The sequence below is a fragment of the Formica exsecta genome, unplaced genomic scaffold, assembly GCF_003651465.1.
Source record: "Formica exsecta isolate Colony F162 unplaced genomic scaffold, ASM365146v1 scaffold72, whole genome shotgun sequence".
NCBI classification, from domain to species: domain Eukaryota; kingdom Metazoa; phylum Arthropoda; class Insecta; order Hymenoptera; family Formicidae; genus Formica; species Formica exsecta.
The window spans coordinates 5,782,199-5,799,953 of NW_021853485.1; the positions used below are offsets into that span (position 1 = coordinate 5,782,199).

A 17,755-nucleotide genomic window follows, 5' to 3' on the forward strand; every position below is an offset into this window, starting at 1 on the left:
GACGCTCCTTCCCCGATACGGCGCGTTCTTTGCCGACCCGAATTTGCGATTTACGGCGAGCAACTTTGGTAACTTCATCTATTTTGCGCGCGTGAAATCGGTGGTGGATTGCCGCTAGGATCGGCAATTCTCCGTAAGATCGCGACGCCAGATTCTTGCGAGGATTATTCATTTATCTTCTTTCAGCTAATCTCCACTCACAGTTTAAATGTTATAATTATAATAAATCCAACATAAGCGTCTTTAGAAGCAAAAATGTTATACAATGATGTTTAGACGTGATCACGTACATAGTTAATATTATCATTTATTTTTAATATTTCGACTTATCATTGATAAAATTATTTGCCGATATTAAAAAAATCTTTAATTATGAATAAGTATTATTAATAAATATTATTAATACTCCAATTTAAATTTTTGCAGGAGAGTTATTTCGATAAAAATGTTATTTGGTAATATATTCTCATCTAGCGCATTTTTTGTAAATTCCAATACGGAAAATTTTTCATTAAATTATATCATTGAATATATTTTATATGTATCCGAGAAAAAGTAGACTTATATAAAATTTATTATGTAATTATATAAGATCATATATGGGGGGGCTATACACATATATGTATAATTATATACACATATACAATTGCGCCGAGTTTCGAATATAATTATATATGGCTATATATGTACATATGATGTTATATATTATAATTACATAAGTCCATTTTTTCTCGAGTAATTATATATTTTTTACTTACATAAAAAAGTAAAATTATTCTCGATTATCTAATATATTTCATTTAAATATCAATGATATAAAAGAATGATAATCAATATCAAATAGAATATTAAGACTGTAATTATCTCTTAAGAAAAATTCTTAGAACAAACTATAAGTTTATATAAAAAATTTTTAATATACCTACAACTTTAATATCTTCTTGATATAAAAATTGAAGAACGCAAAAATAATTGTACTTGGCATTAAAATTAACAAGTCGTACCATAAGCTCGCGAAGTAGGCATATAATATTCCTTAATATATAAAATCTTAAACTAAAAATATATGTAAAAACCATTTTCTTTTCGATGTTAATATTTATCTATTTCTGGCAGTATAATTTGCACAGATCTCTATTCACATTCCCTACAACGCATCGCGAATTTATTCTCATTAGCGTAGCAACAAAACGATGTAAACTATAATGTATGTGGCGGATTACACGTAATTACATCAGCGAGATAAGTCAGGTTGCAAATTACACGCTTATCTTTCTTTAGGAGCAACTATTCTGACAAGTTGTTTAAGCCCTGTCCAAACAGATTGATTGATTACTCGCGCACATGCATAATTATTATTAGTAGCGTATACGTATTATTAACTCAAGAGTTCCGTCAATTATTCCATCGTAGTAAGGTAAGAGCACGTAAGAGCTCGTCGCAAAACATGCTCTGCGTTTCTACGGTAATAAATAATCGTACGGGTTCGGCCGCGAACATTTATCGCGAACTGTGATTTGTGGATGGCCAGCATTGGAAAGGGGAGAGGAGGAGCTGGTCGAGAAATCATTTTTGCCGGCCGGAAAAACTGTTTTTTATACTCTTTGCAAGATTCATTTCGCCTAATCGATTTTCCACTGACAGCTCCGCGACCGTGCGCATTTTTATCTTGCCGACGAGACTTGGCGGATATAAATACGCGGCGGGCATTTTATTTTTCTTTTCGATTAATTCACGTGGCGGACTTTATCTCGGCGGAAATTTTATCGCGGGTTTACCGCGATAATTCACGCCGAAGACCGGAAAATCACGATATAGACGGGGTACATTGGAGCAGTTTGCTTTTGCTTTTCTTTCCTGAATCGTAAAAATTAGAAAGGGCAAAAAATAATAGAAACATTCAATATTAGATGATTAAACAAAGTAAAGACTAACTTTACGTCTTTTCAGCATAAGTAATTATTTTCTTAATATTTTTAATAAATAACCAAAGCAAATTAATGTATATAAATAATAAGTCTATTTCTTTCATATCTTTCACGTGATCATCATTTTCACAGAAATATCACTTATACAATCTTCTCTGTTATTTCGAATAATTCATTCGGGATAATGACGGGGCGAGTGAATTGCACAGGTTCACTTTAAGTAACGTTCATTTACGTTAAAAGCACGCGTGCGCGATCGCGATTGCGGATACACGTACGTGCGGTCGCATGGATGTACCGGGGGCACGGACCGTCCGGTAATGGGCGAGCGGAAAATAGCTTTCCGGTGAATGAACACGCGCTATGCCCTCGTCGCATTCCGTCCCGGACGACGACGAGAAGCGTCGTCGTGTGACCGAACAGATCGTTAACCACGTGACACGGACGATGCCGTCGACCCACTTCCTTCCGCTTTCTCGGCCGCGCTAGGGCGCAGCCTGCATCCCATTTCCTTCCGCTTCGTCATAAACTCCCCCACTGCGCTTTCGACAACTCGTCTATTGGTGGCGAAATTTGAACCCTTTCGATAGTCAATTTGTATTATAACTAGAAAGAAAAAAATCTTTGATATATATTTAAGAGAGTACAATGATATATCCATAAATAACGTGATTAAATAATTTCGAATAATATTAACGTTTCGAATAATATTAACGCAATTTTTTGAAAGGATAGGGAAATATTAGGGCAGACTTATATTTACGTGTAATCCCTCCAGTCAAATAATATTCAAGCTATCATATATATTAATCCTGATTGCGCTCATTCCTTCTGAGAGCAATGGATGCTCGTATATTTGTGCTTACAAAGTTTTCGCGATGAGAAACGATAGAGACGATATATTTCGGAATTGTGCGCTTGAAATTTTCGCGCGCGCAACATGGATTATTAAATTCTTCGATTAGATAGAAGCGAGGACACACAAAAAAATCTGACGTCGAACTCGTGCTCGTACAACGGATGATCCGTGGCCAGCCACAGGTGGGCAATGCCGTCTATCCCTTCCAACCCTTCTTTTGTTTTACCTCGATGATCCCTCGCGGTCTTATCCGTGAGATATTTAACCGTTCAATCAGTTATTAGGATGCCAATAATCCCGATTTTTCACGACTTTTTTCTTTTGTTACAATTGAATCAATTAATTGGATTTTATATGTTCCTAAACTTTCAAGAATCTTTAAATATTATTTAAAATCCTGATTTCTTATAAAAAAAAAATGTATAGAATTAATATTTCGAGAGATAACGCATGTTACTCTCGCCAGTTCTGGGACATTTTGTGGGTATGTTGAAGATAAATCGAGGATGACGAAAACCTATCTTTCGATCAATTTAGACTTCTGAGTGCTCTATTATGCGCGTTACAACGCAAACTCGAATGAGCGAGCGCGGGACTGTGTCTGACGAAGTACACGCCGTTACCACTGCCGCCGACTCGAGTCTGACGTTGATAGATTCGTCGTTGTACCATTAGGCAGGATAGACTGCGCAGTTATGGGATGCTTTATTACTATAATGGCCGCCCATTTTCCCGATGAACGATCCGAGTTCGCCTGCGGTTACGTAGGATACGACTGGCAATGTTCAAAAACGCTGGGTATCGATACCATTAGTCATGCTACGCTTGAAAAATGCGTATCGATACTATCAAAATTCTTTACACATCGCATTTTAAAACACAAGCACTTACATATATCAAATATCGATAATGTGACTTGCTTATTACTAAAATAAAAAATAAGAATCGGTACCATACGCATACAGACACAATCACTGCACATTTAAAAATTTTTAATATAAGTCTGTGCTAAACAAAAATACTTTTCCACATGATGCTCGTTTACGATTTATTATCTGTTATGTGCTTTCCAAAAAGCAGATTTTCGTGTACATGAATTTTTTAGAGATTTGTTAATTGATTCTCGAAAAAATCAAGCTATTAATAAATTTTCAATTGCGAAATTCTCTCTGAAAATGTGCGCTATGTTTATTTATCTATATTTACATAAATCTTTTTATACTGTTAACAAAGACTGTCGATATAAAACGATGTAAACATCTGCAAAGCACGATCAAACATGTGAAAAACCCAACTGGATTGAAAATCTCGACGAATTGAAATAATCGGAGATACAATTGTCACTTCGATTACATGAATAAATCGGCTTTGGAAGCCATTTTGGAGAATCGACCGATTTATCGATCGTTTGTTAATCAAATACCGACGGCCCTAGGTAAAATACATTTGTGAAAATTTCGCCATGCTCTTTGTGACAAGATAATTGATTTTACCTTGCCGTAATTTTATATTGTTGATCAAGAATGATAGGCATTTGGTTGGCCACTGCTTTTCGCAAAAACATTTTAAATTATTGAGTTTCTGTGACGCAAACTGCGCTTTTATTGTAATTGCGGCTTTTTGATCGTACAAATTAAACGTTGCGGTTTGCACTATAACTTTTTTTTTTTTTTTTTTTTTTTTTTTTTTTCCCGGGTGTGGTGACCGATATTGGTCGTCCACCAGTGAATTATATGCTTCTCTCGAAAAATTATATTGTCTCTAATTTTCCAACGTTCTCTCTATGTTTGATCTTTCATTTCTGTTAGATTTTATTAATTTTTGTTACGCAATCGTGTCGCGCGTTTTGTGGTGAAGCACTGAAAAATATTCGTTTTGTCGACTATGGGTTATTCGATTAATCTAGTTTGTTGTAATTATCTCAATATATAACACATTATCCTCATTATATATCAATATTTGATGTAAAACAAATGATATCGCATTTTTCGCAGATACCTATTACACATCATATGATATATTCGTTACACGAGACCAACCGTAATTGCTATTCGTTACTGAGCGTTGTTTGGCACAAGGAAATACGAGCAATGTTGCCATTTGGAATCTATCCAAAGTTGTTATCAAGATCTCTGCCATTGCATTCGCCGTTATAATATGCGCCCGATCATGCAAATATCGCATCTTCCAATTGGTTATATGTAAACACAGCGCCGAAAAATGTTATATTATTCAATTTTTACTCTATAGCTGAAAAAGTAATATTTTATATTAAATTTTAACATCAACGTTCAACATTTATTTAATATAGGAAAGCGCGCACACTATGTATTTTAAAGGAATTAAATTTTTATATAAAATGTAGGGTTTCTAAAATAGCGGGATTTTAGAGGTATTATTTATACGTTACATATCTCTCGAAACCATTTGTCGAGTTAAAATTACGAAGCACAGCAAAATTTGATAAACGAGAGGGCCGAGAGGTCGAATCAAATTTCATTTAACCGCGACATTTTATGCGTCGCCGACGCCAAGTCATAACGAAAGCGCGAGGAGAAGCCGGCTAACGAGAACAAATTTTTATTTCGCGTTCGTCTCCACCCGTGAAGATAAACTCATTTTACGGGCGGGGAGAAACAGAAAAATCCGGATGGCGCCGCATTATTCCCTGGCAAAAGTTGTGTGTCGTATGATATAGGTAAACTGGCGGTTAAAAGTTTATCCCATCGTCGGAAATTTGTTGTCGGACTGCTGATTACAGTTATCAAATTGGGTATGTCAGTCGTTTCTTAAAACAAGATGTTTAATTATATACATTCAGCATATACGAGTAACGAAAACTGGGTAAAAATATCATTCGGTTTCTTTCCTCAGAAATCACTTAAAATTATTTATGAAAGAGATAACGATATATATATATATATATATCTCAAAAAAATATTGCGCTTATAATTTTTTATCAAATTCTTTCATATAAAAATTCTAAAACCTTTTAAACTTTTTGTGTTTCGAAAATTTAATTTATTCATTTACGGAAAACTGCAAAAATTCTTTCTATATTATAGACAAGATACGTACACGCGCAGGGGAAATGTAAACGTTACAAACTAATACGGCGTGCAACGAGAGCTGATTTCTCTGATGGCAGCTGTCACGCGTAGTTCGCCGTCAAATGTCAGTCCCTGAGATAAACAAAAGAGGAATGACGCGGTTGCGTCGGACAGTTGCACGCGTCACGTGCATCGATAATACTCCTTGCAGCTGCGCAGAAACGTTGCCGATTCGTGAATAAAGCTATTTCGGATTCGTGTACGAAATATACGATCTCGATAAATGCACCGCTACTCTGAAAACTAATAGATATATATAAGCGAGGGCGAGCAGACGTTCCCCCCAATTCGCGCGCGTTACGCATCCCAATGTTGCACAACGGATCCGACGGCTACAGTAATGTCGCAGTGGAAGAGAAGCGGTCAAAGTGGGAAGGATATTGAATCACGGAGAATAATATGCGCCGCCGCGAAAGACGTTTAGATTTTCGTTATTCTGGTATGTTATCGTGCGTTGATTCGTATTTAAAGATGAAATTGCGATATACGATGTGATTATAGGAAAAAGAGATCTATTTTTTTCTACTGAAAACTTATATATAATTGTAATATAAATAAATAAAGATTTGCAATTATATTAAAATTAATTTTTTTTAATTATCTTAGTTTAATTTCTCATTAATTTTATTTTATACAATAGAATTGTACCATCTTTGTTTCGACTTGAACGCGTTGATTTGAAAATCAATCTTAACCGTGGTTGGTTCTAATCTTCGATTTTGTATAACGCATTTATATTCGCGATACGAGGTATCTTTCTTATAATATCAAAATAATCGAGACAACGTGGGATGCAAAAGTCTCGCCATGCGAGCGCTCTACACGCTGCAAAGGGTTAATATTCGATACGCGCGCGAGGCTTTTCCATTCTACCCTTTTACTTTCGAGCTCGCTCTCGCTAAGCAAGCACTGGCTGCTTTCTGCGTGTGCATGTTTGCGTGCGTAATCTTGCCGCTGGTGCATCCATGCATCGCGCCACCTATTGAAATCGAATTAACATCCCTTTACGTTCGCTCAAGGACACTTCAGGTCGGCAATCCAAATTGTTACGCTGTGACTCAAAGCGTCGCACGGGCCCTTGAGCAGGGCCCACGTTCTCTGTATGATCACTGGAGCGGAAACGACATCCCGCGCTAATACACGCTAACTTTCGGGATGTGAAATGTAATTGCCGATATTGCTCATCGTATTCTCGGATGACTGCTTAGCACGATAATTGATTAGAATCGCACGGTTAATATAAAGAAACTATGAACATTTTGCAACGTATTTTGCAATATTCTTTGCAAAATCTTGTTATTTCTGTGAATTGAAAAACTGTAACATATGACGATGAAAAGTCCGAATAGTCGCATTAAAATTAACATTGCAAAATGTCTTTCCCCGACGAGTTATCTATTCGATGAATTTTTTCATATAGCGATAATTTTAAATTAAATAGATTCATTATTATGTTGAAACTTTTGGACGGATAAAAATAAAGTATAAAAAATGGGGTTTTATTTTCCTATTTGATTTTACATCTCACACATGAATAATAATTTTCAATTCTTACAAAGATACGATATATTTATACGTATGGTTTTTTTTTTTATAATTGATTTCGAGTTATTTCTCAGAGATTGATTGCTCCGCAAGATGAAATTTCTAGCAGGTTTTTGCGTAAAAATGGCGTTTGCCATTGGCGATTCCGAGAACTCATTATTGGCTTTATTAGCAATACAAGCCGGCGTATCGGCGATCCTGAACGTTTTCATTTGGCGGAAGTATTAACCGTGCCCGATTATTTCCGGCTGTTTACTTCCGCGCCGCGTGGTCAAGGCAAGCAATTAAACTGTGCAAAACTCAGCCTCAATTTGTGTTGCTCCAATTTGTATCGCGACAATGAGTACCTAGCCTCTGCACAAACAACCATACTTTTTGCCGCGATATAAAATAGAGCCCCTACTAACACCACAGAATTCGAAATATTACAAAGTATTTTATTTTAAATGCTATCAAGCGATTTTCTTTTAGAGACCGATTATAAACTGGAAAATTGATATCTCTAAAGCAACTATAATTTTTTTTTTCAAGTATTATCACATTATTTCCCAATATCAATTATTTTAAATCGGTTAAGGAAAGATTAATTCTCAGAAACAAGAAATTGGCTAAAAATATATAAAAAAAGATGTATTATCATATTAAAAAATAATTTATCAACTTAATTACTTCCTATCATTTCGAATCTGTCTTTTTGTATTTTAGTTTCCCTAAGTTTCAAGCATATAAGTAATCAAATAATTATTTATAGCTTATTATACCATATTTACTACATATGTGTACAACGAACGTTACACCGTGTTGTCTGTAGTATAGCTTAACGTTTATTAAGGTTTAATAACGTTTAGCTTAGCTCTCGCTGTTCAATGTTATCTGATAGCGCTACGCTAACTTTTTAATGGATAATGAACCTGTTATCGTCCCAACCGTCAGATATTTAAATTTGTTGGTTAATTACATGGACTTTATTTTTCATTCGATTATTACCTATGTGATTTTATCCCAAATTACGCTGTTTTCCCAAGGGTAGTTATTTTGCTAATTTCAAAACGAGTATTTCTTTACATCTATTTTATAATGGTTGTACATTCTACATGATAATTAATATGTGCAAAATGTATACTAAAGCTAAAACAGCAAAAACCAATTTATTCGACTGCAATCGACAGCTAAATAATAAACAGTTTCGAAACTGATTATTTAAACCTCCAAAAACACATTAAATATTCTTAAATATACACGTGTGTGCGTACAATACACACATACACATAATAGAAAAAATTCTTTTAAATAAGAATATGTAAAAATGTTATAGTATTTGTTTTAAAAATGTATTATTTAGATACAATATGCATTATAATAAATTATCTATCGCGTTATTCCCGATTCCTTCGAGTTTAGAATATTTAACTTCCTCGCTTCGAAAGGGGGAAAAGAGAAAGGAAGATACCACTGCTCTAAGAGCGCCATTTTCCTTTAAGAACGATCGAGAGACTTACGAGGATCGTTCTTGTCTGAGGGCGATCGCATGGGGCGCCCGTTATTCGAACGCGTTTGAATGAAATTCCGATCGCCCGCCTGCAGCCTTTGTCCTGAAGGTGATCTCGCCCCGTATGCCGGCTTTTCGGAATTTATCGGAATAATTGGATTCATTCCTCCCCCGCGTGGTGATTGGCAAAAGAATCATTACGACGGTCGATATCCCGGAAAAAAACGTAACGCATGCTTACACCAGTGTTTATGACGTGGCCCAAAAAGCGCTCACGCGCACAGAATTTTCGGCCTTCAATCAAATGTATCACGAATATACAGAGTTTCAAACTCACTAACTTTCTTCCCAACGATGAATGCCAGAGAGATTAAATCTTATTAAAATTTTAAATTTATCAAAGCACAGAAAAAGCAAAATTAAAACCGATATTAATAAAATATGAATAAAGGAGTCTTTGTCAATTTGTATGCTCCGCAAATTACACGCACAGACTAATTAATTTATCTATTGCTCTTGTGTGTGTGTGTGAATCAAATCCCCAATAATTTTTTTATATAAATGGCGTTGTGCGATAATATTGCTCGCTGACTGTTTCGTATTGTGACGCAGCTATGTTTCGAAAATAAGCCAGTCATCGCTATTTTCAACTATCATCTGGTACTCACAGTGCACTTGCAGCTTCCATCGGTCTTCGATACCGGCTTCCGGTAGTTTCGGATTCTCGGCACGACACACCAGGAACTTTCCCTCGTCCTCCACTGTCGGCGTGAATTGTAGCAGATTCATACCGTCCTGCAATTGTAAATAACAATCATTCGTCTTGGTTGTTCTATTAGAAAAGTGATTTGCAGAAATTTGTACAAAACTTGCTTCGCGCTTAGATGGATATAGATAGTCAAATTTTTTCATGATATTTTGATAACTATATATCAATATAATCAATATAATCAAATATAATTTTTATATTCTGAAAATTACCGTCGTTTCCGCTTGTATTGTCCCATTACGAAAATTATAATCAGGGAAAATCGCAACGCGCAAGAAGTGGAAGATAAACGATTTCATAACATTTCTGTGTCATTTTTCAATTTTTTTTCCTCCCAACTCCGCGATGGAAAATTGCGGTCGCGCCGCATTTTTGTTTTATCGTTTCGCATAACTAGCACCTCGCGCTGTTTACGAGACTTTAAACGCGATGCCGAATAGCCCGGCAAAGCGTACGTTTTATCGCAACAGCGAGACCGTACATTTTTCAAGCGCGAACAATGAACGCGTGAAATGTTTAAATAAATATGTGCGTTTTCGTTACCAGAAATGTGTGACCCCATATTTCCTCTCGCGTGCGCGCGGTTGTGGCTGCGAAAACCCAGACCGTCGAAAAATTACAGGAGATAATGCCGCTTTATTATTATCATTTTCGGAGCTCTTTCACTTACAAAACTTATATTCGAGTCTCGCGGGTCACCGCGTACGTTATATATCCGTTATTTTTTTTTATCCCTCTCGGATTCTCTCCCGGATTTTATGACGATGATCCTTTTATCGTTTATATAGGTGGCATCTCCTTTGGGAATGCCTTTGAGAATTCGCGAAATCGATGTCGGATCCTCTCGGCAATTAGAATTCCGTCGAAAAACGCAGAAAATATTCGCGTCTTGCGTCAGCGGAAACGATTTTTCGCTATGAAAAATTGATGTAATGCAAATTACAGAATTGTACCAAATTTCGGTAACTATAGGCAACCGTTTCAAAGATTCATCCCCGTCCGGTTTAATTTCCATGACAATCGACGTCGCCACGCGGGAGCTTCCGTAATTCTTTCTTATTTCGCACGGGTTTTGCTCTCGCTCTTTTAGCCGAGAAAGATCCTTTCAACCAATTTTATTTCTCAATTTACATGTCGCAATGTTAAATCGGATTTTTTACATAACAAACTGCGATTTATTTATGGATGGTATTATTAAATCTTGATTATGAAAAATCAATATCATTTATTCTTTTTTCCTGCTATGGAAAAATATTATTAAAATTCTATTATTAAAAAGATATTATTAAAATTATATTATATAATTATTATTATTGATATAATATTGTTATGCACACACACACACACACACACATGTGATATTTCATAATTAATCTTATACAACAATTAATCTTATGTAATTATACATTAGGGTGCATTTAAATTGGTTCATAATCACACATACTGTGCTTTAATTTAAATACATTTTTAATGTAACACGCAGAGAGTCAATGCAAAATTAACAAGAACGAATACAAGTAACAACGTGGCGCGCTAATGGAAATAATTTAACTACAAATTTTTAATATATTGTAGTCCTTTTTGTGAATAGTAATTGTAATAAAAAAATTACACACATACTATTTTTAAATCATCATTAAATCACTAAAATTTTTTAATACCTGATATCACGGATAAATTAAGTTTTTAAATAATTATATATGGTCGCTGCAAGTTTTTATTTATAAAATCCAATATATTGAGCGAAAGGAATAATTTTAGCATTATCCCGGCGAAAAAATGATAAAAACGTGAAAGGCAATCGCGAAGAATCTCACTCCTTAAAACGGCACGTCTCAATTTCGAATACTGTATCGACGTACGTGCTACAGAAACGCGACAGTTGTGTAACGAAAAACGAGATACACGTCGTTATATTCCAGACAAACGCTCTCGAAAAAACGAGCTTGTCCACAGAGTTCATGGCGATAGCGCTGAAATTTCGATACCGTTAGTCATGTAGATTCGCGGACAGAAAATATGTATCGATGCGCCATGTGCACTGCTTTGTATGGATGTGTGCGTGCGTATAACAAAATTCCCTTTCGGTCACATTGCATCAAAGAATTTCACGACACCTTCTCGTTATTTTTCGTTTTTGTGTATTCTTTCCGCTTTTTTCCCTTCATTTTCCTACTTGTTCTATCTAGGTTCTACATTTTGTCTGTTTCGCGCGCGAACTGATCAAAAACAATAAAGAATGAATAAACACAATACGAGTTAAAATGTGAGATTCGACGACAGCTCTGGGTGAAATTAAATTTCTGACGGGCGGCAGCCAGTCTCCAACTGCACGCCGGCTACGTTTCCGGAATTTGAAAAACTTCGAGCCGAATTTATCGGCGAAAATTCCGGCAATGTCTTAACTGACAGTACAGAATTTTCGAAATTCCTTCCCGTATGGCTAGATTACTTTGTTGCGCATGTCACGTATCTCAAATAAGATTGTATGTTTAATTACACAATTTGCAAATCATTCAATAACTAAAATAAATAGTCATAAAAACAAAATATAACATGTAGTGACAATAAGCCAAAGTAATATACAAAATAAAAAAACAAATATAATAAAAAAAAGTATTTAGGTAAAAGTAGTCAGTTTATAAGTATATTTTTTTAAGAATTATGAATTAAAAAGTAAATTAAATATAGTTTATTTTATTCATTCTAAAAAATAATGTATTTTTTCATTATTATTTTCCACGTATGTTATCATCTAACTAAGGATTTTTTTTTATTACGTCGAACATTGATCGCAAATACAAAATCTGCGTAACAAATAAACATGAATTTATAGAATGATCCATTTATCCTATATAAAATTGATATTTATTTTGTGCTCTAGAGATAATAAATGGAATGTTGACAGGATCAAGTCCGTTTGCGAAACGTAATTGTACAGGTAAGATGCAATTTGCGTAGCGTATCCGCCCTTTTGTACTACGCCGCTGTTGCGTTCTCGTCGTGAAAGGGTCCGGGATTAACTTCTTCTTACCTTCCTGATGGAGACACGGACGAGAGGAAAAGCTGTACATAGAAACAGGAACAGAGATAGAGAGAGAGAGAGAGAGAGAAAGAGAGGGAGAAAGCCCTTCCATCTTTCTGCACATATACACACAGCGCGAATGTGTACATAGGGACGTTTGTGTGTATACACAAAACCACACTCGGATCCGCCCATCCGGAAACTCGCTTGTGTCTTCAGTTACCTGGTATATTCGTTCGCAAGCAAGAAAGGTTTCACCAGGCTCTACGTCGCACATGTTAAATACATTTGTGTGGTATCACGCAGTTAACAACGTTCCTCTGTCACAGAGTCATTTGTTAGTTAGACAGCTTAAAAAGAGGCTACAATTTTCTCTCCTTTCTCTTTGTATAGATAAAATTCTTCTCCATATATGAATGTAAAAACGTATCGCTATGATTCAAAGTAAACAATATTTTGAACTCTTAAAATTCGATAATATTTATAAAAGTACTACTATAACTGTAAAAATACTATGTAATTCAAATTATATGGAGAATATGGTTTTATTATGTACTTTAAAACATTAAAATAATACCTCTATTGCACGTCTTTCTTCGGAAATAAACGCATGAAAACGCGATTATATGCTCGTATTTCCCATTTTAATATAAAGAAATGCGCGTTTTTTTTTCTCATAAGATGAACGTTCGTCGTTTGTTGTACTCGCAAGAGAGCTTTCAGGAAGCGAAATAAATCCGCGTCGTTTCTTTCAAGAGTTGCGCTCTTTCTTCTTCGTCTTCACCTGTCGCGTTAAAAGCAGACGAGCTCGACGTAAGAAAGCACGTGTGCATCAGCGAATATCTCTTTATCTCTCTTTCTAACCGACGAGATAGTAGTAATATCCTTCTTGAATCGGACGAGATAGATAGGTAGATACCGGTTTCGAAAGCCTTTTATATTATTGATGTCATAAGCAGCCGCATACATGCCGTTTGAGTATGTATTGTAAATGCGACAGATGCAACTGAGTATCATTGGTGGACTCGATAAAATTTAGTATCGTCGGTGTCGTGAAACAAAGTAACTCATTTCCTCAGGTCAAAATAGAATTTTTAGAGTATTGTGAGATACGAGAGCTTTCTATTCTGCTCTTGAACGTTTTGATTTTATTTATTTACTAATATTTCATAATTAAATTATAGATGAAACAATCAAACAAATCTTTCTCACAAATTTGGGAACACAAATACATTTTCTATATAGAAGTTCTATATAAAAGAACAAGCTTTCATCAATCGATAATTATTTAAATTATTTTGATGATTTATTGTTATATTAGTTTTCTTGTTGAAATGATATAATTTTCTAACCGCATTCTTAAGATTTTAAATGTGAATGGAGACAGACATCTTTACATATCTGTTTTCTACTGCTTTGTTCTTTTTACACATGATCTCCAAGGTTTGAGCATCCTCGAAACTTTTTGAATCTAGATAGTTAAAATTCGCTACCTTCATATAAACGCTATTTGATTTAAAGCTATTATCATTTAATATAATTCGTTTCTGCAATACCGTTCTAGTATTCGCAATTACATCCGTCTGTCCAAATGAAACTTTTAATAGAAAGCCCGCATAATGAATTCTACTATGTGCAAATCGTAAACTGCTTTCATTTCATGTGCTTTCTCGTTAAATGAGCTTTGCGCGGGATAAGCTTTTAATTTGAAAAGTGCACCGACAGATATTTCGTCTTTTGTTCGCGAGTGATTTTTGATATATTCAAAAGCGCCGAGTTTCCACGGCCGGCAAGAGAGACGAGCTTTTCAGTTTCTCTGCGTGCAGTTTCATGTGTGTGTATGTGCTTATATATATAACGCGTTTATTATTTAATTCCTATCATATTTCGCGCGCATTTGTATCACTGTTTTATTATATCTGTCTGCAAAATTTTCAGATTCGCTCGCGAATCGCGCAATGAAGCTGCGTTATGCGCTATTACAATAATTGTATTTTTGATAAATTTCCCTCGCCCTTTGCGCGACGGCACATGATCAAATTCCATGTAATAATGCAATATCGAAATTATTTATATGGCAGATTAATTCCTCATGATCGTCAGCATCGTCGTGTAAAATTGTACGACTAGAGACAAAGGTCGGCATAAATGAAAGGCATGCTGTTGCATTCATTGAATTTATCGGACTATGCGAAATGTATTAAAAATTAAATAAAAGATTATAAATTAATAAAAAATGCGATTAGGTAATATTTCATACTTTATTAAATTATTAAAACAATTAATCTGAAAAATGATATCATAATTTTGGTATAGTATAAAATACTTCAATCGCCATTTTTTTCATATATCCGTAATATCGTTAACGGATAAATTCTAAAAAAAGCAGAAACAAAAATTCATGCAAATATAAACTTGAAAAACAAGTGTAAAAAGATATATATACAAACAAAAAACAAAAAATGCAAAGATTATTCGGATCTTATCGGATAAATTTTTCACATAAATGGGACCATTTCAGCAAGCAGCTATACGCCTACAATGAGAAATTTCCGACCAGTCGAAAAATAATTCACAGTACGCGTCGCATAAACGGAACTCTCGTTTCATGACGCGTATTTCTCGTCGCAAGAGATAACGCGCGGTATATTTCCACTGGCGTGCGAGGTCGTTCGTGATAAAACTCCGGGGCTAATAACTCGCGGTGATAAAATCCGTCGACTAATAATGCGCGAAACTGCGACAAATTCGAGGCGTGCTTTTGCCGAGAATTATTACGAAAAGATCGGCTCTCTGAAAATTAAATCGGATCGATTAGTTTACCGTCGAACGTCATCATTTTCACGTACTAAAAAGGAAAAAAAAGCTACTTATGGAGGATGTGTGTGAAAGTTGCTTTTTCGGAATTACTCGTTCAGTGTAACGATTATTGGAGCCAATTTCACGCACCGATCAGAAATTAGTTGTTTCAATGATTATTGGAAACAATTTTATCGATTTGCTGATCAAATACTGTTTCACATAACTCTACTGCTTGGCTTCTTTATTTTTTTCAAAAGGATGTCATATTGAATAAACCGCGAGAAACATTGCTAAACGTTTCAATGAATGCAATGAAACTAAAACTTAATTTTGGAAAACGATCTGATTTCAAAACTTTCTATATTAGAGCGCTTTAAATATCTTATAAATCTTTCATTACCAGATTTATCCGAAAACTTTTTTCCAGTCTTTCACATTATAAATATAATTTCGTGTCTCTTGTTTATAATAAATATTTATAATCTTTTTTTTTTAACTCACAAATCTCTCTTTGTTTCTTCATATATCTTTACTAAGCGAGCTTTTAAATGGGTTATTGACGGATAAACGTATCTCGTTAATAGGATTCTTAATTTTCCCCGTACGGCTAAATAAAAACAGTGCGTCCGAAATATGCCAACCGGAATTAAAGATTGACCCGAGCTGGATTACACAGAGTATCCCGTGCCCCTTTACGAGAAGCTTAGCATTGCGTAAAAATAATACGTCTGAGAGATCGCGTTTTACGTGTCGTCCGCTTTAATCCAGTAGTACAGCTCGAGAGAGCGCAAAGTCGGCCTTATGGTCCAGCGACGGTCAAACAGCGCAGATCAAATAGATGAAAAGAGTACTGACGTTTATGCAAATGCATTTGCTCAGTAGAGCCTGTCATATAATAAAATGTGTGTCGGAAACTTACTTTTGCACATCTTTTACTTTTACTTTGCAAGACGTTACCTACAAAACGCGATTACATAAGTCGTTTGCAGCTGCTTTCAATGTTAGACCAAGTTCCCTTTCCGGCTTGCGTTCGTTCAAAGTTAACGACTGGTAACGACTTCCATGTTAAGTAACTTTCAACTCTCTCTCTCTCTCTCTCTTTCTCTCTCTCTCTCTCTTCAAAAAATATTTTAAATGTTGTTTGTAATTAAAAAATATTTTTTAGGTCAATTTCAAATATAATTTAATAAAGTTTGAAAAATTTGCCAACATTCAAAATATTTATTTTAAAAATTAAAAGATTATGATACTTCCAATTTCTTTTTTAAGTTGACAAAAAAGATTTAAAAGAACCTAGATGAGATAGTCCGTAGATTTATATTATTCATAAATTTTTTATGGTGCGGTCTTCTTCTACTTTGATAATGTATTTAATGGGTGTATACCACGTTTATATATCTTCAAGCAAGTTAATTTACATGAGAGTTAAGTGCGCGTTTGCAGGCCTCAAGAAACATTTTAAGGTCAATTTATATTCGCGGTAGCATAAGCAACAAGATAATATCTTCTAATGGAAAATGTATCCGTTATCATCCGCGTTTGATATATATATATAGCGATTAAATTGATTCTTGAAGAGAATTTTTTAGCAATATTTTGTTATTATTATATTACGAAAAAATGTTTCCGCAAGGCTTTACTTTTGTTGGGAAATGAGTATAAATATACAAGTATGAATTCTAATATAAAGTACTTAAATGCTGAATGTGAAGATCTTGTAATCTATAATAATTTAGTTTTATTATGACAACTTCTCCATTTCATCATAAGCGATAAATCTTTATAAGATCTTTACGAAAAATGTACCAAATAAGGAAAATTGCCACAAAAGTGAATGTTGCAACGTCACGTACAAATATGAATTAATCTTTACTCGCGTTTATCTGGATTTTATCCCTTTTCTTGTCTGTCAGCAACTGCGTATCTACCAAAGCGTCGGCCATTATCGTCGTTTCTCTCTCGATCAAATGCGCGTGGGGGATGGCTGGTCGCGAGGGCTCTTTCGCTCAACTAATGGATTTCACGAATTAGACGTTGCTATCCGAACCATCATCGTCGTCGTCAATGACGACGACGCCTTAACCTCAAGAACCGACGATGTCTGATTAAACACGAAGCAATTCCCTTAAAACGGCGCGCGAATCCGGCTATCAATCCCAAAAAGAGGGAGAGAGCGGTGTGTTTATCCATTTTATTCGACCTGACATCCCCGAAAGTTGTTTGATTAT

General features: G+C 35.1%; 1 protein-coding gene across 3 annotated transcripts in view; it reads right to left on the minus strand.

Annotated features, from left to right (window-relative positions):
- Window positions 1-17,755, minus strand: part of LOC115243376 (nephrin-like) — a 251,510-nt gene that overhangs the window by 72,649 nt on the left and 161,106 nt on the right. For all 3 annotated transcript variants that reach the window (XM_029820317.1, XM_029820316.1, XM_029820318.1), the window contains one exon: window positions 9,600-9,726. In XM_029820317.1, coding sequence (XP_029676177.1) covers window positions 9,600-9,726 — 127 coding nt within the window. The remainder of the gene's footprint in view (window positions 1-9,599; window positions 9,727-17,755) is intronic.